The following is a 27081-nucleotide window of genomic DNA, read 5'->3' as shown; positions in this document are numbered from 1 at the left end:
GTATTTAATACGCGTACCAAAGTATATCGGTGTAAACAAGGCCATAGAGTAAGCAGTACGAAATGTCTATTGTGGACCAAGCCTAATATCGGCCATAAATTCTCGAATATTCAAGGAGCGACATTAATTGTCTGTCACGTTGCTCCCTATTGCGCATGTATGAACCAGTAATTATTCGCGTTTCCCATCTTGCTATCGACTATCCAAAGATTCCCGCATCGAGGGGATGAGCTCTTCTCGATTCGAATGATTTATTCGTTTGTTCCACGTATGAAGGACTGTGAAATACTCGCGGACGAGGCGTGTTGATAGCAAAAGAAAAATTCGTACTCATCGTTGTGGACTATCATGAAAGAAAAGGATCCCGCGAACGCACGTCGAGGCTAATGTCCAAGAGTGTTTCCGATACGCGAACCGCAGTGTTGTGAGCGCCAAGTCGACAAAGTCGGGGAAATTTTTAGTGCAACTACAGCGCGACGGCGAGAGGAAGAGGACGACGACGACGACAACGACAACGACAGCGGCGACGCAGTGCGTGATCAGTATTGTGATGTAAATAAATGATACGCGCGCGATCAGCTGCTATTCCGACCCCGCGATTCTCGTGGTGCCCGTTCGGGAAGGACGCAATCTCCAAGTAAAGAAACTGCGCGATATATACGAAACGAACAACCGTTAGTCGCGCATACATATATACACACACATACATATATATATATATATTTTCCCACATATATATATATATATATATATTATATATATACATATACGTACACATACACGTATACGCGGCCAAGCTCGCGCAAGATAGAGATTTTTTTTTTTCCGAGTATATACGCTATCGGCGCGGCCCGTTTCGTGATTCGCACGACTTCCTGCCTTCCTCGCGCGAGGCCAGCAGGACAGGACCCAGGATCAACCAGCCAGTCAGTCGGTCGGTCGTTTCGTGTTTTGTTTCTCGCGCGTTTTGTGGCGAGCGAGCACGACAGTACGATGTTTCGAGCGTCGCGCGCCTCGTGAGAAAGGATCCGAGAGAGAATCTTCGCCATCCCTCTCTCGTCCTCGACGGGAAGAGAAGCGTGCGGAGGCGAAAAAAAAAGGAAAAGGAAAGGAAGGGGGGGGGGAAGAAAAAGAAGGAGCAGCGGAAGAATTCTCACGACGATCTGAATCCGCGAGCGCCTGAAATAAGCACGGTCGGAGGACGTCGGGACATCGTGTTCCCTCTCTCCCCCTCATCCCTCCTCCATCTCGTTCTTGATCGCTCGTACGTGGACGGGATCGCAGGATGGCATCGTCCACGGTGGCCGTACCGTCCGGGGCCGCGACGGTACCGCCGACGACGAACGGCGGCATCGCCACCGCGGCTGGTACCGAGGAAATCGACGGCGGCGACATGTTCGGCGAGCGTAGCTCCGTCAACTCCGTCGGCGGTTACAACAGCGGCAACCCCGGCGATGCCCTGGAGGAGATAACGTGCGGCAACGGCGAGGCCAACGATCAGGGTTGCGTCTTGTGCATGAGCAAGCTGTGCTCACCCAGGGTGCTCTCCTGCCTCCACGTGTTCTGCGAGACTTGTTTAGACAAGCTACTCATGGACGAGGCCGGGGACTCGAAGGCCGTGGGCTCGATCGTAAGCTGTCCCGTATGCCATCAAGAGACTTCCGTTAGTTCTAAGGGCGCCGCGTCGCTCACGTGCGATTATGTTCTGACAAATATATTGGACATGTCCGCTATCGAGAACATGGCAGTACTATGTACCTCCTGCAAGGCCAAAGAGAGCGCCGTGGCGCGTTGTTCGGATTGCGCCAATTTCCTGTGTCCAAATTGCAACACGGCGCATCAGTTTATGCGTTGCTTCGAGCACCATAAAGTAGTTGCCTTCGAAGACTTGAAGCAATCCAACGAAGCTATTCCGATACACAAACCGATATTTTGCGAATGTCATCCCGCTGAAAATATGAAATTCTATTGTCATACATGTCAGGTATGTATAGAAATAATTCTACAATAAAAATTCAACATGTTGTGTAAATATTACTTGACTGATAAAATCTTAACAAATTGTCAAAACGAAATTTTTTATCGTTTTGACAATTTAAGCATTTAGTGCATTAATTGCATTAATGAGTTTTTTAAATTAAATTTGTGTATAAATATAAACAAAAGCTTTAAATATATAAAATGTATGCATAAGAATTATAAATTATGATTTATATAGTTATATAGTTTGAAAGCTATATTTTATTCTATACACATACGAAAAAAGAATTGAAACTGTATTCTTAAATAATTTGCAAGTATAATTATTGATTGCAAAAAAGGCAATATTTTATAAAAACGAAAATTGTAAAATAAGAAAAATTAATACGTGATATAACAATTTTTATATTTTTATTACATCGTTGTATATTATTTTGTACATGCTTGAAATAATTATCTTGTTTTAATTCTGGTCAATAGAAGTTCATATATAAAGTTAAATTGTATGATTAGGAACCTATTTGCAATGAATGTCTGCTTGTGGAGCACAAAGCACCGGAGCATCAATATGAACGACTGACAGATGCAGAACCACGACAGAAGGAAGAGTTAGTCAATTTAATGACTGACAGTAAAGCAAAAATTGTTGAATGTGATCAGGTTTCCGTACAATTGGAGAATGCGCTTAGTGAGCTGCAAGTACAACATGACCAAGCAAAAGATTTAATTATGGAGACTTTTCAAAGTTATAAGGCCATATTGGAGAAATGTAAAGATAATGCATTAACCGAACTCGAGAAATTGCATTCGGACAGAGAACTTGAAATCATGGATACTTTTCACAGGTATACACATATTTTACATCTGTCTATATTTTATTAACAAAACAAGACAGAAAGAACAATATCTCTTTAACATATTTTAATACATTTAAATTTTGTTACAGTGTTGAAAAGACTGTGGAAAAAATAGAAGATGCTTGTCGTTTTACTTCAAGGCTCCTAGAACATGGTGACGCAGTAGAAATTTTAGCTCTTCGTCGTATTGTAAGAGCTCAATTGATGAATTTAATAAAAAATACACCAAAACACAATGTAACATTCTCTATCGAATTTCAAACGGATTATAATCAATTTGAGAATACTGTAAAGGTATGCACTGTAAAATATGCATAATTAATTATACACTTGATCAAATTAAGGTCTAAGAAATTCATGTATGATATTATTACAGGAGGTATTTGGGAAATTTCATACTGAAAATACACCAGAAGTGAAACCTCTTCCTGAACCAATTACAACGATATCAGGAGTCTCTACAAATCAGCAAATGGTTCATACCACTTCGATGGGTTGTCCGAGTTCTATCAGCACAAGCTCTCCTATTTCACTTCCCACGTCAATGCAATCTTCTTTTGAAGGTGAACCCTCATTTGTTATACCACCAACCTCGAGTCCTCAAAATATTCCGCCACCTCCACCTGTACCTCTTCCACCAGGTACAGTTCCTATCCATGGACTGACAAGTATCCAAGAATACAATCTACAACAACTGGCCAGTTTAGCGGAGAAGGTAGAGATGGTGGGTGACACTGGTGTAGTTGGACCTAGCTCGAATCCTAGTCCAACTCCGTCCTTTACTTTGGCAGAGTTATTTGCTGGAGACCTAAGTTCAACAAGCCATGCTATCAATAATTTACAAGCTCTTGCAAAATTAGGAAATACTCTTGGTAATCAAGGTAAGGAATATAAGTTAAAAAATGAACAGTAACAGAGTTTGCTTTTTGTAGTGCATTTCTGTACTATTCTTTTTTTATTTCCTCTGGATGTAATCGCACAGTCTTTCAGAAAACGGATATTCTAAAATTAAAACCTATATTTTTGTTTTATGTACAATATATATTTAATCCTATCCTTTGCTTAATATTTAATTGTTATTCAATTGCTATTAATTATGTTTTTTATTTATCTCTATTCTTCTGTTTTCTTTATTAATTAAAAATCTTATCACACAGACTAACAAATTTTCAAAATTTACTATACACAAGTTATATTATTTCCACTGTTACATGGTCATAATGCAGCTAACAAATTTATTTCAACACTACAGATCTGGGAAATGCCACTATTAACGGCGGTGGTGGATTAGTTTTGGGACGTGGACCTTCACCAGCCATTGTAGACAACCCAAATCTGGGTCCTTTGGCTGCCAATAGTCTATTAAATGGAGGATTTCAACCATTGTCCTCCTCCACTTCACCAATACTTTCACAGGGTGCTGGTAAGATTATCCTAATTTCTATATGGTTAATATTGTTAAAAAACAAAACAAATTTTGCTAAATAACAAAAAAAGAAAATAAAATAAAAGACTTTAAATTATTGCATTTGTGCCTTTTTTTAATATCGATATTTTTATATTTTATTTTTAGATGACTTAATAGGTGATTCTATGCATAACATGCCTGTAGTAGTAGGAAATACTGTTGCCAATGTAACTGGATCAGGGACAGGGAATTATCCTGCTCACCCGAGGTCTCAGAATACGAAATTGACGCCTATGCATATCCGGAGCAAGTTTGGACAATTAGGACCCAGTAAAGGGCAATTTAATTCGCCTCATGGATTTTGTCTGGGAACTGATGAAGATATTATCGTTGCAGATACAAATAACCATAGGATTCAGGTAGTTAATACAATTTATAGACAATAAATTTAAAAAAAAAGTATAATTGCATAAATTTTATATATAATAATTCCAGATTTTTGATAAGACTGGTACTTTCAAATTTCAATTTGGTGTTCCTGGTAAAGAAGAGGGACAATTGTGGTATCCCAGGAAAGTGGCTGTTATGAGAAATAATGGCAAATTTGTTGTATGTGACCGTGGAAATGAACGATCTCGAATGCAAATATTTACAAAAAACGGTCATTTTATTAAGAAAATTGCTATTCGTTACATCGATATCGTAGCTGGCCTAGCTGTTACCAGCCAAGGACATATTGTGGCTGTTGACAGTGTGTCGCCAACTGTGTTCGTAATCAGTGATACAGGAGATCTTTTGAGGTGGTTTGATTGCAGTGACTATATGAGAGAACCAAGTGATATCGCTATCAGTGGTAGGTATCATTTTTTTTTTCCTTATTTTTCTTCAGTAATATAATTCCTATGTAATAAACTTATTATAAATACTTGATAATTAATTCTTAATTTTTTTTATTGAGAAGTTAACAGTCTACTAAAGTCTAATATAAATAATGGACGCATCTAGAGACATGATTAATAACTTATAATTCTTTACGACTCAATTTTTAGGCAAAGAATATTTTGTTTGCGATTTCAAAGGACATTGTGTCGTGGTATTTAATGAAGAGGGTAAATTCCTGCGTCGCATTGGCTGTGAGAATGTAACAAACTTCCCGAACGGGATTGATATTAGCGATGCAGGAGATGTATTAATTGGAGATTCACATGGTAATCGTTTTCATGTAGCTGTCTTCTCTAGAGCTGGCTCTTTAATTTCAGAATTTGAATGTCCATATGTAAAGGTAAGAGTACGTTATATATATATATATATATATATATATTCGCAATTTATATATAATATATGTATACATAAGTATATCATTTACGTGCCAGTAATAATGTATTTTTGTACTGGTGAATCAAATATATAAAGAGACGTTCGATAAATAATTTAAAGTTAATATTATCAATTTATAACTTTATTGCATTTTATATTTGATGCTTTATTTACTTATTCATATGTTTATAAATGTAATAATTAAAAAAAAAAATTTATAACTATCACATTTTGACAATATAATGTGTCTTATAGGTATCTCGATGTTGCGGCTTGAAAATAACTTCGGAAGGATATATTGTAACACTGGCCAAAAACAACCACCATGTCCTTGTATTAAACACTCTTTATATATTGTGAAGTGGCATCAGACGAGTAAGTATGTTGTAACTTTCTTCTGCAAGTGAAAACTTCTTTGGAAACTGCTCTCAACGAAAAATAGGAAGGGCATGCCCAAGGTATTACGTTCCAATTTTGGGCCTATTGAAGCAATAGAAACAAGTGCAGCATGCAGCTTTAATAGTTGTAAAAATATAATGCGTCCCCGTTTTATGAAAGTAACAATATTGAAAACAAAAAAAAAGCAGAAAGGTAATGTACGTCTCCGACCAAACAGTATAATAGTAACTTAGCAATTTGCATTTTGGTAAACTGCCAAAGTAAATTAAATTAACTAAGTGGAACCAGTTTATTGAAAGAAAGAAAGAAAGAAAAGGAGGAGCAGTAAACTATGATCGACCAACCAGCCAGTTGGGTCGGTTGTAGTAGCGAAAGCAATTTACAATGGCCTTCCGTCAAAATTGGTTGTTGTACATCATTTTTGACACACGTCAGTATTTTAAGTATGTTTATAAATCAAATTATTCTAGTCTCCGACGAGCACTTTTTGCGCGCTGGTTTCGATTCGTGCTCGAAACAAAACGTTCTCTCGTCTTGATTTTTTATTAATCAAGAATGTTTGTCTTCTTAGTCCTAACTGATGCTTCAAGATGCATATATAAGTACAGAGATTATGTTTAAAAGGTTTTCCTTTAAGAGCTTCTATAAGTAATAACTAATAAGCTCACAGCAGGATAAAAATTTCACGATAAAAGGATCAAAATTTTTTGCTTAACAGAAAAATAAAAAAAGAAAAAAAGAATGTTGCATGCTGCGAGGTAGTTAATAGTACTTCCTGCTCTTATCATATCGTATTTCTAAAGAAGAGAGAATGAAACGATACTCCTCATTGCAGCAGGCACAAAGCTTAATAAGAGCCATGTTCCTGATTTCTTTCTGCGCGTTTGAAAATGATAGTTGAGAACATAATATAAAAACAACGTTAATGTGCAAGGAATAGATTATGGTATGTTGAAAATCAAACATTTAATATCTTATATAAGAAGTGTCGTACAGAGAGGATACACTTTGAGCATAAGAAGAAAAAGGGAAATAATTATAATATTTACATTTACGAAAAAAAAGGAAAAAACGAGTAGATCCCATTTGTGCATTGTTAAAATTAGACGAGACACATAATGGTTACAATATTTACTCAGGATGCTTTATTATGTGTGGTCCATCATATGAATATGAACATATATGCGTGTGTGAATTATATTGGTTTGTGGTGCTAGTGAATAATGTATCCATACCGTGTAAATGTATTTGTTATAAAATTACAGAAATCGTTCCCGCGCATTTTTTTACAAAATGCAAGGCAACGATTTCGCGTAATATATTATATAAGATTCATAAGAGTACCATATACCACCGGTATCATAGGGACGATACTTTATCTATGTAAAGAAAAAGAACGTACAGTTTGCTAAACAACCTCTATTTATGTATATAATTAACGTGAGATCCATTGAAAAAAAAAAAAAAAAACAAAGGGAAAAGTAAAACCACGTAAAACACATACATATATAGAAATACACATATTTTTTAGGGTTGTTTACATGATCAGCCTTAAGATTTGATTGAACTAAAATGCAATGTGTATACAACATATGTAAATCGGATATTTGGCAGATTGCTACACACTGTGTTACCTTACATTATCTACAATAATATTTAATTACAAATACTATCTTGCCATACCAAATGCTAGGTAGCACACACATTCATATATATACATATATAAATATATATATACATAAATATATTATATATATGTATATACTATATATTTAATATATATATATAAAATATATATATGTTTATATTTATACTTGACTAGCTTTATCAGATTCGTTTGCATACACAGAAAAAATTTTCGATAATATCTAATTTCATTATTCATATGAGACAAGAAGAAGAAGAAAAAAAATCAGACGAATGAGAAACACACAAAGAGAACAGTACTAGGAGGCTATTTTAAAGTTCGCGCATATGACATCGGCATTTGTAGTAAATTGCACGAAGCCTACGTATACATACACCTAAGCTAATCAGTCGTACTCATCTCTCGTGTAACGTTAGAAGTTTTAATTTTATATGTAAAAAGGAAAAAAAGAAAAGAAAAACTAATTCTGAAATATTTAATAGTCATGGTTAGCAGAGTTATATAAATAATGCCTGTGATAATAGTATCGTCAGGATAAGTTGTGTCCTTAAAGAGTCTCTGATGTTGTTGCTAGGTAAATATATTGATTAGAAGTGTATCATGTGAGATTACCATTGGTGCCGTGTCTGGAAGGTGTGTCTCACAAGCACAATAACATCTAAAAATGCAGAGAGCCATCAATTGTCTCTCCGATGATACACATTAAATATAAAAAGAAAAAAAAAGATATTCAAAATAAAAGAGAGAAACACATGTTGCAAAAATTTTTGCCAGTCATATTAAAAACTCATAGCATGTAACGAATGGATGACCATTAACGAGAGGGTCTTTTACCTCACAAAATTATTACATTACGCTCACACCTTATATATACTTGAATATTTTAGTATAGATTTACTCTATTTACATATTTTTATCTGTGGAAGACTACTTGGCTAATTTAGGCCACTGTTGAAATTCACCCCTTATTTGCCTTGATGTTTAAATTACAACAATAATAAGAAAAAAGAATAATAAAGAACGAGAATTACTTGTTACGTAAATGGTAATTGTGATAGATTTTTTGATGATTTTTACAATCTCAAAAGTCTTATTATATCCTAATATGTATAGAATTATATAGTCACTCTGTACGTAATAGATAAACTTTGCTTACATTGTTAAACTAATATTTAAAAAAAAAAAGAAGCTCTCATATAACTATATCCACACTAAAAACAGTTTTACAATTGACGGTGTAATCGAAGAGAAGATCGTATTTTCGATATATGCAATAGGTTCCCGTGTATTACTTTAGTAGTGTACTATTTTTATTGCTATACAAAACTTCCAAGGCCTTTTAGGTGCCACAGAGAGATTCTCTCCGATATCATTTCAAACAGAATTATTTCATTTTACGTGTGACCAGATTTTTCTCTTTCTTTTTTATGCGCTATATATATTTCGTGCTGTGGAATTTCATTTACGGTATCGTTTCCTTTTACAATAATATTCGTAGTAATTGTCATTCGTTTTATTTATAAATCCAACTTGGCGCAAATAATATGTTACATTTGTTCTCCCCCCCAAAAAAAATTCAAAAATTACTTTCAACATGTCGTTTTACAAATACTATTTTACAATACAACACACGAGGAAGACAATTACGAGCGCTTCGAGCTGCTCTACTCTAATCTAAAAATAAAATTTAAAATTGCGCAAAAGACAGAATACTTGTCAATCATAAAATATGTCGTGTATTTGAAGAAGGAAGAAAAAAATTGTTGCTATATCATATATATATATATATATATACACACACACAAATATACATCACACACATACACAGACACAAATATGTTCCTGATTTCGAAAAGAAAAAAAATCGCATATATTATACAATAAGAATTACTGCTGTGCGAAGTTCATAATGACATCTACAATTATATAAATGATAGGACTAACATGACACGACATAAACTGAATTCTAGCCTACGGTTAATCATAGTCTTCCTAGAATCCTAAAAAAAAAAAAAAAAAGAGTTATGACTTTGCTATATTGATTAGGGCATGGCCAATTAACATTATATAGCTGGTTATAAATGAAGAGAGAAGCGTAACAAAAAGAGGATTATCTTACACTAAATTAACAGCAAATGATTACATTTTTATTATACATGGCTTATACATTGAAGGTCCGTGATCATTTTTTTTTCTTTTTTTCATATCTTCAGCATAATTTAAGTTATATATTTATACATATTTATATATAAAAAAAAGTTATATATTGAAAGAAAAAGAAAGAAGAAAGGAAAGTCTATGATCAAAACGGAAAAAAGGCAAAAAAAAACGTAAAAAGAAAAAGTTGTAGTTTATTATGTGGTAAGCGTTCTGCATTATTTTTGTAACAATATTTTTATTCCTTACTCGCGCGCTCATATACACCGTCTTATATATCACTAATTTTTATCTTTATGCAAGCATTATGTGTTCGATTGGCTGTTTCCGACGCTATTATAGCGTACTCTTATTCGAATACATTAGAAATAATTCCTCCGGCAGATATATCGCCAGAGGTTTACGGTTGAACTTTGCTCCATTTTGACCTATCACATTTTTATTTACGCGATATTTAACAAAAAAAAAAAAAAAAAAAAAAACACATACACACACACACGGAACTGCTTCCATATGAATGTGTATTTATATTATTTATATATTGTTTTGTTTAATTGGTTTTATAAATTTCTCGATATAGTTGTATCTCTCTCTCTCTCTCTCTTATATTTGAGAGAAGAAAAAGAACGTTATAAGTTTTTATTGCACAACAATTTATTTACAATTTAGTTGTGTTCTTTTTCACGTTTATTTCATTTTTTTGCTTTAATTTTTTAATTGTTGTCATATTTTCTTTTTTTTTTTCTTTGTTTGAAATACTCAATCTGAGGTGGGATGACAACGAATTGTATTACAGATTGTCGTACTACTTCATTAAAAGGAGCAGAAGAGAGAACGATTATAGTATAGATATAACGAGTATTCATATTAATTGTAACTTTACGATTTAACTGCATTCCAAAAAAAATCAATCATTTTATCCTTCATACACATTTTATGAGATAGAGAAATTAAATTCTTTAGTGCCAAAACAGACTAATCAGAGTATTTATATAACATGTATATTGCTTACGACTTGTTTTTATTCCTTACGAGTTTATTTTATTCGTCTCTTTTGAGTTTTTTTTTTTTTTTTTCGTGTCGTGTCGGGGTATCGAAGTTTTTAGAGTAAGAAGACAAAAAATTATAAGATTAAAATCCTTGCTTAGTCAGTTAAAGTACAAATATTTAATATATTCTATCTTTAGACGATAAGTGTAAACGCAAAAGGCGTGTTAAAAAAGCGTATATACTGTTACTTGGTTTCATTCCTCAAACAGCACTAGCTTTATTTATTTGCATTATAGTTTACACAATGTAATACTTAACAGGCTGAGAAATGAGGGTAAAAAAGAGAGATGCTTTCGCCATTGCCCTGTATATACATACACAGACACACATACGCGTGTAATATTTATTTTTTAATATTACAACACACACGTTCCTTTTGGAGGTACTTTGTTTACATATCAAATTGACCACTAAACACGCGTTACATACAGTTGCATTCCAACTTGGTATGCTGAAAGGTGTTGTCGACGTTTCAAGTAGCATACCCACGAATATCTCCCTGATCTCTCCCGCGTTTGCACCTTACTTTTAAGTAGCAATTGGGAGGCTGAACGAGAACAACTTTCTGCGGTAAAGCGATTACATATTTATTTATCGGTATTATCGCTTTTGTTCGTAAAAGACTTTTTTGTTAGCAACAATGATCTTGTAAGCAAAAAAAAAAAAAATAAGCATCTGTTGTAATATCAAGAGCGATCGCTTTACCGAAAGTTTAGCCTGACTCCGATACATTTCTCTTTCTATGCAAAATTAGTTTAGCATTAGTTTCTCTCGGATTTATATCTAATACACATGAATAACATGTATTCGGAATTTTTCATTTATATATTATATCTGTGTGTGCGAAAACTGACTGTGGATTACGCTGTGTAAACCATGTTTTCCTGAAACCTCCATTGGTATTTTGCATAAGAAACGAACTATATCTCTGAAAAAAAAAAGGAAAAGATTTTAAATGTTCCGACATCTCACACTTCTACTTCAAAATGTAAACTGTATGATGAGAATAGTACAACTGATGATGAGAAAAGATAAATTGTAATGCAATATGGAAAGCGTGTATACCGATATATATTTTTTATATGCTAATGGGATGCCAAGGAGCATGGTCACCTTGTAATGTATTATTTAGAGCTATACACGTCCAAGATCGCGCGACTGTGTACACAGAAATCAGTTTCCTCGAAAAACTATTACTCAGCCTTTGTATTAAGCACCTTTTCCCTTCCCTTGTCGTCGGACTACTTGAATTTCAAAGTATTTCAAATATGTATCTATTTCTTAGTTTACGAGTTTTACGAATTTTTAATCTTCCAAAGTTTGTCAAGGCTAGTCCCCGAGATATCTGTAACACAGATCTATAACTTTTTTTTTCCCTCCTTTTATCTTTCTTTTTATTTATCGCATATCAGCTTTTTTTCTATATAATCTTGTATCTATCTACAAAATTTTAAGTTTCATTTTTATATAAAATATATTCAAATTTAATGGTATTATACGTATACACATCTATATACACTTTTACAAAAAAAAAAGGAAAAAAAATATTTTAATCTACATACCGTATTACATAATTAAAGATATGGGACATTTGCTACTTATATATATATATATATTTGTCAAATGTATTATATTGAAAATATTTTATTATAGGATGGACACAGAATTTAGCCTTAAAAAAAGATAAATGCTCTCCGTTGATCGTACATTGCTTCATCATATCAACTCAATTTGCCATTGCCTGTCAATTCATATGTACCATCCTATACTAAGATATTCTCAAATGATATATCACTATATGCAGTTATTTGAAACGTGTAGAGATATACATTCTTGTCTGCGCATAGGCTGCAATGCAATAATAATATATTGTGATGCTCACAAAGCACATAACACATTTTACCAAAATTGTAATGTTTAAATATTTCATGTGATTTTGGAGAAACTGTTATATATTTTTTATTTCCTGCCAATTGTTTAATTTGTAATGTTGTTCTTTGTTCTTTTTCAATAAAGTAATCAACTGAATACCCAATTCTTTTTATTCACAGCAATCTCCTGGGATGCGATTTAATTTATACAAAATACTGTTTTCTTTTTTTTTTCACACAATATGTTTATCATCATATTTTTATGTTTACAGATATACTTTATGTAATTCTACATAATTTAGACAATCGTTAGTGGTATTTATCTAATAAAAAGTAACGATTTAGTATAAGCCTACATATACATATGACAGATAAATTATTCATTTTAGATATCTTTATTCCAAAGGATATCGATATATATCTATACAAATCATATCCTGTATTTTGGAAATATATTTATTCAGAGTCGGAGTCCTTCCTGCCGTACTGCTGTCTTGGTAATTCGCTCTGTAATTCGAGAACGTGTTCTATGGGTTTTGGTTTTCCATCTTCGCCGATGCGGCAAGGACGCACGACTCCTTCCCTAAACAACATTGTTTCGATATATTTTTTTATACAGAAAAATATACGACCACACTGTTTACAGAGCTGATAATATATTATAAATTATTATTAAATATATATACATAGAAAATAGTAATATTAAAAATGCGTAAAAATGACGGCTTTAGGATTAGACAACTGATATGATTGTATATTTCACGCATTTATTTTTGATCTGTGATGAATAAATAAAATCTCAATATATGCACAGCTTACCTCGTTAACTTATCAACAAGATTTAATAGTTGTAAGGCTTCATATTCCTTTTGCGCATCTGTCATACCTTCAAACGGATTTGGTTTGGGATTCTCGAAACATCCGGTTACTGGATTTATTCTTGACATGAAAAATATTATTTATTTGTAAAATATCCAAGAAACAGAATTTTATCTCTGAACTAAATCTCGTACTTACTGCTCTTTAAACTTTAGATATTCTTCCGTTTCACTATCTTCTGATTCCGAAGAATAATTCGTTTCCGCTTGGCTAGAACCTAACAATCCTTTCTTGGCGAACATACCTGCTGCATTTCCGTATCCTGTATATTTCACCATGCGGCTAACTGTGGATAATATTTACTATATTATCTCTACGCTATATTGAGTCTGAATAAAATCGTCCTATAAAAGTTGTACGAGACATTGTAATACAACGAATAAATACCATTTTCTTTACAAAGAATAAATAAAAGTTCTGCAACGAGGTCACGTAGTTCCGTGAGAGGCGAAGTTAGTAATTTACATAGTTTGGCCCTTAATGTCGTCCCTTCTTCAGGGCGATTCATCACATCCTTTAATGGAGGTAGAATCTAAAATTAGAGAATTTGTATTTTATATTTGTAACTTTGGAATAATTTTAAATTCATATTAATTTTATTATTTATAGAGATAAAATCAAAATTTTTAAGAACAAATTATTATTTCTAATTTTTTCTGAAAATAAAAGCTTTTTCTCTTTTATGGTCCGAGTAAAATTATTCATGAAAAAATTTAATTACTATAAAAGTGATTTATATGTCAATGCTAATTTGATCATGAAATTTTACCTGTAATCTCACATATTTGCGAATAATTTTCTCCGACTTGACGAGTCTGATCAGTGCAGTAATTACTGGAGAGACATTTTCTATCAAATTTGTTTTACAGTCTAATCTTTGATCTAAAAATTTAAGTAGAACGCATATAGCGCTCATATCCATATTTTGACATACATTTTTGCAATCGTTGCTCTTAACAAGTTGTATAATTGGTGTATAACAACTGGATGGTATTACAGTCAATAAGTTGATAACATTGCTAAAATAAAATAGTAAATATATATCAAGATAGATATAATTTTTCTTGTATCACACAATAATCATTATACTGCATCACAAATTTATTTTACCTTTCCAGATCGTCTTGTTGTTGTGAGTATTTAAAAACTAACAATTTATACAAAATTAATACCAAGTTTCTATATTTTTCTTGATCCTCGACTGCAGTATCATCAGAGTGTATGTACAAATTAAATAAAACCTTCAAAACTTCACAAATTACTATTATTTCCTCATTCTGAAAATAATAGAGAGATTTGAGATCATTTTTAGATATAAATATGCACATACAGAGTGAATATATACTTGCACGTTTTGAATAACTTGTAAATTATATGTTTTATAAAAAATTGTTACATATCAAAGTTGCATAATTTCATATAAATCAATTCCTCATAATATTCTGCACAAAGGTTATAAGAGTGTCATGTCCAAAAATTCAATAATTTATGAGATATTTTATACTTTGACATAATTTTGCATAAACTGTAAAATAACTCGTAAAATATTCATTTTCGATTACCTATCTAAATATTTAAATAAATAATATAAATTTGATAACTATCTAAATACTTTTATGCACAGAAGAAAAGAATCAATTGTAAGTGTATGATGTAAAGAAAATACATTATTATTAAACAAAAAATGAATTTGCAACATACATTTTTACGAAATATGAAATATTTCGTAAATTATTGAATTTTTAGCCATCACTTTATTACTTTTTACGCAGAATAGTGCAAGGTAATTGATTTGTATAAAAAAATTATGGTTTCATTAAAAAAAAAAACTAAGTAATCTTTAAATCTCCGAAATACTACTAACACTATAAACATTACAATATGTAATAAATTCTTTACCTTAGCTACAGTTGTCCTATTATCATTTTGTGTTACAAACTCCTCTATTATTTTAATAAGACATATATCACCACATAAATCAGTTTTCACTATATCTCTTGTAGAGATATTTAATGCAGTTAGGAGAAATAGTATTCTTATGTCAAATAATTTGACATTGTGAGGAACATTAATTGTATAATTTTTTATTCGATCAATAAGATAAGGCAAGGAAGATATTAATACTTTCGATTGTTGCACTTTTACACTATTAAATAATAAGTTGCACAACAACTTTAGTGATTCTATTGTAACTGCAATTAAAAATATTTAACATGTAAAACACATATTATCTGATAAATGTAAAAGATACATGTACATGTAGAAATTATTCTATAAAATATACTCCATCTTTAAAATAAAATTATCAATCTATATATTATTTTTATTTGGCTACTTTATATAAGAAAATGATTTTCTAATTATTTTTACCAGCTGTATATAAAATTTGTTCTTCTTCGCATATTTTTGTCAAGACTGCATTTTGCAATATAATTTTTATTGCCTCGTCAGTAATTAATTCATTTAAATTGGTTTTATCTCGGCTAAAAAATAAAATAAAAATTGTAACAAGTATATAGATACATAGCTTACGCATATAAATTTTAGAAGATATATTTTAATAATATATTAAACATACAATATTTTTCTGTGTATAAGATTGATTTCTTTTAAATCTATAAAATAGTAAATAAATTCTTTATGTACATTAAATATAAAGTCAATCAGAAAAAATAATTGTTACATTAGACTCAATATAGCACTGTAATTATACAGAATATTCAATAATATTACTAGAATAATATTATGATCTATTTATTACTTTACAATATAATTATTTATTAAAGAGATTTTATGATAATTATTAAATGTCACTATGGTCTTTCAATAATAATATATTATGAATATTTTACACTATTGCAATTATTCCACGAGATATATGTATGAAAGACAAATTACCTGAGTATTCTTAAAGCAGCTAAGCAATGATGATGATGATCTAGATGAGTATAATCTGTTAAGTAATAAAACAATCTCTTCCATAGTTTCTCTCGTAAACAGTTATTATTCAACTCTTCAAAATAAGTCTTCTTATCATACTAAAACATAAGTTGCAAAACATGAATAATCTATACTATTTTCAAAAAAAAATGAGAAAGAAGCGAGAAATATCTTACTGTATACAAATTAATGCACAAAATAGAGAAAATAAAATAAATTTTTGAATGATTATCTTATGACATAAATTGTTTAAATTCTATCGCATAAGATTGCTGTTGAAGTCGATGAATCAAGATGAAATAAAATTGCTGTAAATTGTTTTCAATATAAGTTTATAAGAAAAATATATTTTATATTTCTCAATAGTATGTCACATAATACTCACAATTTTTAGAAATACAGCGATATTATTACAAAATTCCTCGTATGTGCCGGAAATTAATTTCGAGATCAACTCATCTGTATTAACTTCTTCCATATTTCCGTTTTCCTTTAATAGTAGGCACTTTCGAATCGCATTATATATTTTATTTCATAATAAGTAAATCTGAGTTGGATAAAAGTTTGACAGCTGAATTCTCGCGTAGAGAAAATACATTTAGAAAGAAATGTCAATTCATATTGGTTCATGTCACAATTGTACCCGCCATCTATCAACTTTATCAACTATATAATTTTCAATATCTAACATTGTCGATATATTAACTTTCTACATTATCTTCTGTAGTTTTTTTATAATTAAAAAAATAGGCTCGAGTCTCTCTATAAATACAATATACTCCAAGCTCCAAGGTCCGAATGACAGTTTGTGTGGCGTTAGCAGGTGTTAGATTTGCAATCTGTCACTTTGGTCTAAGTGATGGAAGTAGCAACAATCTTGCCTATTAGTTTTAGTTCTCTGACAAGCGGTATACATTTAGAATAAATTAGTTTTTTAATTAATTCGTGAAAATTAAATAATGTATTAATCGCGCGTATTAATCGTTGTCGTAATCGCCTAAATAAAATACAATTATTAGGTATCGTGTCCGTATACAACTTCTTTTCAAAGACTACAAAAATGGAGCAAATAAAGATTCCTAAGGTATTAAGCACGATTTCTAATTTAAAACTCCTTTTAATGCTTCGAATAATTCTGTCAATAACGATGAATTAATACACGTATGAGTTTTATATTTTTATTAACACGTTTCTTATAATTAAATTACAATAAAAATAAATGTGGTAGTGATTTAAAAAAAGTTTTTCCTATTTTTATATTTATATACATAGTATAAGTTTTCCAGGAAACAATACGTTTGCAGGTAGAAAATGTGAGAATGTTGGATAAATACAGCAATAATCATTTCATCGGTTCTCTCTACTTAACAGTGACACATCTCATTTTTGTTGAAAGAAGCGGCAAAAAGAAAATATGGGTAAATTTTATCAGGCTCATTAGAAATTATATCTATTGATCAGTTTGAGAGGCAAAAGTAATGATCTTTTTACATATTGTAATTGCAGGTGTTATATACACATATCTCTAATATAGAGAAACAACCATTGACAACTTCAGGATCGCCATTATACATTAAGTGCAAACATTTCTTCATTGTCACATTTGTCATTCCAAAGGAACGTGATTGTCATGAGATTTATCTCACGTTATTGAAATTATCTTGTCCAGGTAACAAATGTTTATATCTTAGTTTTTCTCTTGACAAAACTCTCCCCTTCTAAAAATCTTTTAAATTTTAATCAATGAATATATAAATATTAATTATCATTAAATTTTAATTGTAATATTAAACTGTATTATTTTTGTCATATAATATTTTTTAAAAGGCATTAGTAGTATGATAACAATTCATCTCTTCTTTTTTATATCAGCTAGTTTAGAAGATTTGTATTGCTTTAATTATCAAGAGAGTGAAGACACGCTACCTCAACATGCAGGATGGAATTTCTTTAATGTACAGAGTGAATTTCAACGGCAGGGTGTCCCGAATGAAGAATGGTCACTTTCATATTTAAATACTAATTATGAGGTAGTTTCCTATCTTTCTATTCTCAATACACAATTTCCATTCTCAATACTGTTAACTAAATCATGAAAATTCTTTCAGCTTTGCGATACTTATCCAAGATACTTATATGTTCCTAACACATGTACTAACAATATTTTATTGGGTAGTGCAAAGTTTAGAAGTAGAGGGAGGCTGCCAGTTTTAACATATTTGCATTCAAACAAGGTAAAAAAAGAATTATTATAAAGGAAAATTAGATGCAGCGTTTGAATGAAACTATTTAAAATAAAATGATATTTTTCAGGCTGCCATTTGTCGCTGCAGTCAACCACTCTCAGGATTTAGTGCAAGGTGTCCCGAAGATGAACAAATGATGTATAATATACTATGTACAAATCCCAATTCGAGATATATGTATGTTGTGGATACAAGGCCGCGGGTGAGTATTCAATTAAAAATATATAATTTTCTGTTGCATGGAGATATTAAATCTTACATTGTACTCCTGTATATTTTGTATTGTCTTTCCTTACTTTATAATTAAAAATAAAAAATTGTTTCTAAAATTACTAGATACTTAATTATTTCACTGATGAATGTGTTACAAATATATGATTTTGTATCTCCATATTCATAGAAAATAGAAGAGATATTTTTAAAAATCAAAACCTAATTTATGTTTTTTGTTGGATTTAGATTAACGCCTTTGCTAATAGAGCCGCGGGAAAAGGATACGAGAATGAAAACTTCTACGACAACATCAAGTTTCATTTCTTTGGAATAGAAAACATTCATGTCATGAGGACAAGCTTAAATAAACTTTTAGATTGTAAGCGTAAAACTTTCTTGAAAGTTATCTGTATTGAAAAAATATTACTGTCGCGTTCACGTTATTGTGAAATCTCTCTCTGAACTTAGTGCAAAGGTCAACCTCTATGAGCGCGTTTTTAAGCGGCCTAGAAAGCAGCGGCTGGTTAAAGCATATTCGATCCATCTTGGAAACCGCTTGGTTTATCGCACGAGCTGTTGCGAATGGCGTAAGCGTAGTGGTTCATTGTAGTGACGGATGGGATCGCACTGCCCAAGTATGCTCTCTGGCTGCGTTATTGTTGGATCCATTTTACAGAACCATCCAAGGTTTTCAAGTAAGTAATTTTGAAATTTAATTCTTAAAATCATTAAATCAGAGATTCCATTTTTTTACATATTGTTTAAATTTCTTTTTTTTCCTTTATATTTGTCTGTTTAAATTTATATATTTCATTCTTTATATAAATATATCAAATTTATTTTTAAAAAATCTTCACTGTTTAAGGCTTTAATAGAAAAAGATTGGCTGTCGTTCGGTCATAAATTTAGCGATCGTTGCGGTTACATCAGCAGCGATGGTAAAGAACTCGCGCCGATATTTATGCAGTTCATAGATGCGACGTATCAATTGCTGCAACAGTATCCATATAAATTTCAATTCAATGAATATTTTCTTTTAACGTTACACGATCATGTACATAGCTGTCAACACGGCACATTCATTGGAAATTCGGAGAAGGAACGACAAATGCTGAGGTATTCTTTTAATCAATCTCTTTTTTTGTATAATATGTGTGACATAAATGAAAAAAAAATTCTGATAAAAATTGTGAATTATTTTTTCAGATTATCCGAACGAACATATTCATTGTGGGGCTATTTAGCTAATAATACAAACGAGTATATAAATCCAATCTATAGGTGCAATCGTTATAATAACGAGGACGCTGCTGATGTTCTTCAACCTAAATTGGCACCTCAATCTATTGTGTAATAAATATTATTACTCTTATACAACGAAACTTGGTTACACAGGGTGAGAAAAAAAGTATAGAAACCCTAAAAAATATAAGTTTTAGAGAAAAAGAATCTAAAGCAAAATCGAGAAAAGTTCCAGCCGTCTAAGGCAAAATCTATTCATTTTTTTCATTTATTTTATATTTTATATTAAAAAATATCATAACAAACTTTAAAATATCTTAACCAAAAGAAGTTTTATTATAGTGTTTTGGAAAAATCTCAAGGTAAACTATAAAAATATGCAATTAAAAAGGATGTTCCATTTAAGAAATTGAAGATGATCTTCAAGTGACTATTCAAGGTTAAATCAATGACATCATCTTATGCCCTTCTCGAAACTAACTTTTGCTTGAAACATTTTTCCGTAAAAAAACTTATATTTTTCGAGATTTCTCAGGGTTTCCATGCTTTTTTCTCACTCTATATAAGGGTATAACGTATGAATGTAATTCGAATTATTTTTTAGTCTTTGGAGAGGTTTATACTTCAGATTTGAGAATGGAATACATCCTAGAGAAACGTGCGAAAATTTACTTCTAACAATTTATGATCACACAAGCTCTTTAGAAGATCATGTGAAGCTTTTGCTAAAAGTATGTATCACAAAATTTGGACAGTAGTTTAAGAAAAATGGATCAAATGTTAATTTGATCGAATCGTTAATTTGTACTTTGATTTTCGGCTTCAACAGCGAGTCAATTCTTTGGGGCAACTCTTAAATACAAATAATTCTCAGAAAAAAGGAAAACATAAATTTGATAATAAATTTATGAAGGAGACTCTGTCGGAGACTATAATAGAGAACACTACAAATCACGATGAAAAGATGAAAGCTAAATTAAAAGTGAGTCAATTGGAGAATGAATTGAAAACGGTTGCTTTGGAGTGGAAATCGTCACGAAATATAGAAGAATGCGGGTGTTCCACCACATTTGATGCCTTCAACAAAAAGGTATATTTGACAAGGATGACTCCAGTTTGATACATCAACTTGAAATTTCATTCATTCTTTGCATTTGCGATAATTTTATTTCAGCATCATTGTTGGTCCTGCGGCGATGTATTATGCACAAGATGCATGGCGGTACATACGAAACTACCTGGACATCTATCACAGCGCGCCGTTCCTACGTGTAAAACGTGCTATCAAAGTTCCGGAGTCTCCGCTAGTCCATAAACTTGATACTTTATTTAATGATATATGCCGACATATACTTATATAATCCATATTTGTACGTATATGTCTCCCAAGTAAAATAATGAAGAAGCCTAGTACATATTGTCAAACATTATATTGTATTATTTCAATTTTATATATTTGGCTTTTCTATCTCTTTAAATTTTATTTTCTTTAATTTGGTCAATCAATACAAACAATGTAGTACCTGATTACACTAATACTATGTAGACTTATATATTCTTAACTTAATAATAATAACTCGATAACACAGTAAAGTTCATGAATATTACATCAAATAATTGTAACAATAATGGTAAATTATTGAAGATCAACTATTACAATACAATAAGTGATAAATTAATTGCATTTTTCAAGTTACGTATTTTTTTAAATAGAAAAAAATACATATAGTTATTAAAAGATTATAAAAATAAGAATTAATTTCCATTGGACAATCTTGCAGTTAAATTTGACTCTGCCATAGCAATCAGAGGTTACAATAATCAATGAATTATGAAAAAATAACTTTATCTCAAGATATGTAAATTAACACTTAATATATCTTAAATTCACATATCATCTTCTTTAATTTCTTTGCTATCTTTTACTATAATTTATCTCATTGTGACATTAAACATACAAAATTGGGTAAGATAAATCTTTTAAATCTTTAATTCTAAAACACATTTCATGACATCATAAGCAAAAATACATAAATACAATAAGTTGTTAAGGAGATGCTGAACTATTGACCAAGTTCTGATCTAACAAAACAATATATTTGCTTAATATAAAAGTTGCAATTTATACACATAAAATAAAATAGGTTCTTCCCTCTCAGAATTGCATGAAAGAATATTTGTAAACTTTTAGAAATGAGTTTAGAAGCCTAGTAAAATAACAATAAAAACATTTTGCTGCACAACATTTGTTTTCAGGTAAGTACTTTTTTTCTAGGCTTCTAAGCTCATTTCTAAAAGTTTACAAATATTCTTTCATGTAATTCTGAGAGGGGAAAACCTATTTTATTTTATGTGTAAAACTGCAACTTTTATATTAGCAAAGATATTGTTTGGTTAAGTTAGAACTCGGTCAGTAGTTCGGTATCCCCTTAAGGCAGCGTCCAGATTAATGGACAGCACTCTTGTAAATGCATCATACATCACTCATTACATGAAAACATATGTAATTTGAATAATTTGTTCAAATATATAAATGAAAACTTTTACATATATATGTATATATGCACGTATATACATACACATACATAAAGTCAATATCCTTAGACAAAGAATTAAATACTTATCGATCACATCATTGCAATGACTTGCTAGAGTGACTGGTAACCACCTACTATCCACAATAGCAAATGTGATGTGGAATGTGACAGTATTACATAAATATTAGCAATGATCGCATACGCGTGGGATAATAATTTCTTTTTATAATTTTTCTTCTTTCTATTCTTTATTTGGTTTTCTTCGTCGTGGTCCTTCACCACTGACTGGTGATGTATCCTGCAATAATTGTGCGTTTTCAAAGATCACAAAAAAGAAAAAGAGAATGCATTGTGTATTGCAAAATTTTAAACTGATAATGATAATTAAGGTTACAATTTTTTTCTATAAAATACTTCAAAATTTCATTACTGACCTTATCACTTTCGATTATTTCCTCTGTTCCAGTCTCTTTCTCTGCATCTTCCGTTTCTTCTGTAGAAGATTTTTGCTCAGCTAGTTCGGGATTTAGAGATTGATGACTTTCATTTTCTATATCTTCTGCGATATCATTGCTTATTCCTAAAGGTGCTTTTTCTTCTTCTTCGTCCTTGAAATCCGATTTATCCTGATATATTTGAAAAAATATAAATTATATTTTGGCACTTTTTAAAATATTTCTCACTCATATAATAATATTAACAATGTGAGTGCATAACTTTATATAATAATGTACTCTACAAAGCAATCAACAAAAAATGGCAAAAAACAAAATATTTACTTTATAGTTTCTAAATATCTATAAAAATATACTATTTTGTGCTCTTTTGTGCAAAAATACTTGAGTTATGCTTTTGTATTAAACACATTATACCTCTGAGAAGCAGCAAAAGTATATTATCAATACAGGTACCGCAGCTAGCAATAAATATACTGCCCATATCCATGGATGGTCCGCAGTAAATGTCGCTATTCGACTCCATATAGTCCACTGCATCAGATAATCGTAAAATGCTAGATATTATTTACATGAAAGCCTATTATATACACAGAAAGTGTAAGTTCTAATATAATATTAGCAAGGCCATTCCTAATCTTTCAACGATAATCAGACTCCTTTATTACTCAAGGAGGATTGTATGTAATTTGTAGATTCTTTTTACTCCATATAATTAAATAACTTATTAAAAGGTCTAATAAATACAAGTGTACAATTTATAAAATATACATTATTGCAACTTGTGTATATAAGATGTTACATTTTATCAAGCAAATACTTTTAACGTCTACACGCGAATGTACCTCACGCATTCGTTTGTATAAATACCAGATGTAAGCTACAACTGGTATCAGACAATACAAAAAGTATAGTGCCCACCAGCCTGGCTTATAATTCATTGCTTTCATCATTCGACCCCATAAAGAACCCTGCATATTACAATCCATACTAATGTAAAGAGTTAATTTTATCAATCTTCAAGTGTGTTAAATTAAATTCTAGACTAATTATTTTTTTATATACTTACGCAATATTATCTTTACATATCTTTTCTAATATGGACGTTTATATTGTAAAATTATATTGTTATAACGACAAAATATTATCTAAACTACGGATAAAAAGATACTTACACTTTCCTCAGCAATTTTAACACGTCGAATCTCAAAGCTGTCATCTGCCCACTTTTTTGCAACTCTCTCATCATTCGTTATAATTATATTGTCAAAATATATGTCAGGTGACATTGACCACAATTCAAAACCAACAGCACTCTAAAACATTTTTACAAATATTATATAATTTAATATAATGCTAATACAGTACTGATTAATTTTAGTACAGTTGAAAAGCATTCTATTGTTACATACAATTGGTAACATCTTGAAGGGGTACTCATCGTTAAAGTAATCAGGATTGTGTATAAGTTTAGGCTTCCATTTTCCCTTGTAATTAGGGTTGTTAATGAGTGGTGCCAACCATTTTCCTCTATATCGCGGATTTTTCTTCATTTTTTGCTTATAAGGACCGCAACCAGGGGCGTCCGCGCATTTTGGGTTTGGTATTTCCGGAGCTTCCCATTCGCCATCCATCTCGACGTCCCAATCATCAGGCTTAACCGAATCTGGATTCGGTATCATTGGCGGTTCGTCCTCGAGCCAACCTTCGGGCATAATGTCTTCCTCGTCAACTATTTGTGCTGGGGCGTCTTCATCCCAATCATCAGGTTTCTCCGCCAATGGATCAGGAATTTTTTCTCTATCATCCCAATCTTCAGGCTGTCTATCGTCGGGGTCCTCTATCTCCAAAGGCGGATTTACAGGAGGCACGAAATCGTCTAATAACGAACCCGAATTTAAGATTTTATTATCCACTTTAATTTCATAACTATTATCAGGCCGTATGATCAAAGTATACAAATGCGGCTGTTTATCTTTGAAATAATCCTCCAATCGATCTTTTGATTTCTTACAGTGTTTTTCCGTGATTGTACCGTTCAAGGGATTTTTATGTCGAAATATAAAATGGAGCTAAAAGTAAAAAATAAATAAAAGATTAAGATACATATACATGTGTGAACAACATATATACAATACATATACAAATGTGATATATATATATATATATATATATATATATATATATATATAAATTGTAAGACAAGTGAATTAATATACCTTGTGATCATTGCCACATTTATCAGGCCCAAACATTATAGTATATGGTGTTTTATCATGGAATTGTTTCAGATCTTTATGCTTATCATCTAATGTGAGCAACTTAAGATAGGCGCCACCACATTCCTGTCCCTCTTGGAAATTAACTTCATACTGTACAATTAGAGGTTTGTCTTCAAAGTAAAACGGCTTAATTAATAAAGTAGAAATGGCAGCATGTCTAGCTTTGCTCTTAAGCACTAATCCTAGATCTCCATCCTCGGCGTGTTTCTTAAGTTCTTCAATGGACCAAATTCCTAATATGAATGACAAAAAGTGAAATAAAGTTAAAAAGTATTAAAAAAATTAATTTTACATTGTTTGTTGATAAAACTCTATATTGAGTAAATCGTGAAATGTAAAAAAATTCTTTATTAACCGTCATATTTGGCGATATCTTCGTCGATATCATCCTTCTTCGTTTCTGATAAATGCCAAGAATTCCTAAATCTCTCTTCACTATCAAAGTTCTCCGCTAAGTAAGCAAAGCCGGAAGGTTGTGGACTTTTGTAAGATGGTTTCTGTACTTCATCATTGACACTGCTGTCATGATTTTCATCCGCATTTAATATATTACAATATGCACTAAGATAAATTAATACGACACACGCTATGATTCTTGCCATTTCATATTCCTAAAATTAAAAAAAGAAAGAAATAAATAAACGTGTCATCTTTTTCGTCTAATTAATTAATTCATATAATTAAGTATTCCTAAAATAAAAATAAATAAATAGATAAACGTGTCACCTTTTTTCGTCTAGTTTATCAATTCATTTAATCGTACTTTCAAAGATATTACAAATATATTCTTAAGACTAGAAAAGACAGAAAATACAGAAAAGTTTCACAGAAAAGATTAAGAAAAAAATATTTCATTAATCATAAAGTATTTAATTATATTTCTAAAATCGAGGCAAGCAAAACTTAACCTAAAAATTCTGAAATTACGAAATTACACGTATACTTTTGCGTAAGAACATGTAAATATACGTGGAATTAAGACAAGTTCTACGTGTTCGATTAAATTACATTTACGTAGCGATATTTCGTAGGAAAAAATGCCGTCTCTTACCGGTACAAAGAAGATATTAGTTCATAGAGACTTCAGATAAATGGTACGTCTAAATGCGAGAAAAACGGAATACGTTTTATTCAATTATTTAATAATGATAATTTAATCTATTTACACACGTAAGACACTCGCATATCTACGATGCGTTCCGAAAAGGAGCGGCACTTCCGGAAATTACCGGTGAAACTGAACTAATCGGGGCAATGCCCCTCTCACTTTGTGTTTAACTGACTCTATAATCGAATTTATTAATCCACTCTATTGCTTATGTATGCTATACACGCATATCCGACGATCAAATAAACGCAATGTCAAACGCAGTATGTAGAAAAGCTATACTTTCGTTAATGACAAATGACACGCCAACGATAAATCTGCTCTCGTGTAGTTGCACCTTTTACACCTCCTTCTTCCCTATTTCTTCTTTCGAAGCCTAAATATATATATATATATATATATATATCTGTTCCCTTTTATCTCTAAAAAAGACCATAGCATAAGAAGACATTTACATATAAAAGCATGCTATAATTGTGTGAAAAATATACT

General features: G+C 31.2%; 4 protein-coding genes across 5 annotated transcripts; 2 read left to right on the top strand and 2 right to left on the bottom strand.

Moving 5' to 3' along the window:
* Nucleotides 1-199: 199 nt before the first annotated feature.
* Nucleotides 200-11160, top strand: LOC140670661 (B-box type zinc finger protein ncl-1). Its single transcript, XM_072901405.1, has 9 exons — nucleotides 200-1984; nucleotides 2494-2825; nucleotides 2927-3131; nucleotides 3214-3718; nucleotides 4090-4260; nucleotides 4411-4664; nucleotides 4741-5098; nucleotides 5295-5527; nucleotides 5818-11160. Exons 1-9 carry the CDS (start codon nucleotides 1286-1288, stop codon nucleotides 5920-5922), a joined length of 2862 nt encoding a protein of 953 aa, XP_072757506.1. The 5' UTR covers nucleotides 200-1285; the 3' UTR covers nucleotides 5923-11160.
* Nucleotides 10699-17107, bottom strand: Ric8a (ric8 guanine nucleotide exchange factor A). The gene is made up of 10 exons (XM_072901491.1): nucleotides 16892-17107; nucleotides 16465-16604; nucleotides 15937-16049; nucleotides 15466-15758; nucleotides 14677-14843; nucleotides 14336-14585; nucleotides 13954-14098; nucleotides 13705-13852; nucleotides 13507-13626; nucleotides 10699-13270 (listed from the first exon to the last, which is right to left on the bottom strand). Exons 1-10 carry the CDS (start codon nucleotides 16982-16984, stop codon nucleotides 13144-13146), a joined length of 1596 nt encoding a protein of 531 aa, XP_072757592.1. The 5' UTR covers nucleotides 16985-17107; the 3' UTR covers nucleotides 10699-13143.
* A 177-nt stretch (nucleotides 17108-17284) lies between these two features.
* Nucleotides 17285-22104, top strand: Mtmr6 (Myotubularin related protein 6). Of its 2 annotated transcripts, none has more exons than XM_072886578.1 (13): nucleotides 17285-17590; nucleotides 17811-17924; nucleotides 18013-18175; nucleotides 18379-18536; nucleotides 18615-18740; nucleotides 18820-18954; nucleotides 19212-19344; nucleotides 19434-19660; nucleotides 19831-20081; nucleotides 20172-20315; nucleotides 20812-20938; nucleotides 21037-21297; nucleotides 21382-22104. In XM_072886578.1, exons 1-13 carry the CDS (start codon nucleotides 17567-17569, stop codon nucleotides 21520-21522), a joined length of 2004 nt encoding a protein of 667 aa, XP_072742679.1. In that variant the 5' UTR covers nucleotides 17285-17566; the 3' UTR covers nucleotides 21523-22104. The 2 variants fall into 2 exon arrangements, with proteins under 2 accessions (XP_072742679.1, XP_072742669.1); XM_072886568.1 differs by having other exon boundaries at nucleotides 17793-17924.
* A 73-nt stretch (nucleotides 22105-22177) lies between these two features.
* On the bottom strand, nucleotides 22178-26908 carry LOC140662889 (calnexin). The gene is made up of 8 exons (XM_072886590.1): nucleotides 26533-26908; nucleotides 25837-26092; nucleotides 25419-25714; nucleotides 24612-25271; nucleotides 24375-24515; nucleotides 23617-23733; nucleotides 23179-23370; nucleotides 22178-23042 (listed from the first exon to the last, which is right to left on the bottom strand). Exons 2-8 carry the CDS (start codon nucleotides 26081-26083, stop codon nucleotides 22986-22988), a joined length of 1710 nt encoding a protein of 569 aa, XP_072742691.1. The 5' UTR covers nucleotides 26084-26092; nucleotides 26533-26908; the 3' UTR covers nucleotides 22178-22985.
* Nucleotides 26909-27081: the final 173 nt, after the last annotated feature.

The sequence above is a fragment of the Anoplolepis gracilipes genome, chromosome 1 (assembly GCF_047496725.1).
Source record: "Anoplolepis gracilipes chromosome 1, ASM4749672v1, whole genome shotgun sequence".
Taxonomy (NCBI): Eukaryota; Metazoa; Arthropoda; class Insecta; order Hymenoptera; family Formicidae; genus Anoplolepis; species Anoplolepis gracilipes.
Note: the sequence above shows the minus strand (reverse complement) of the source record. Positions and strands in the feature narration are given on the sequence as shown.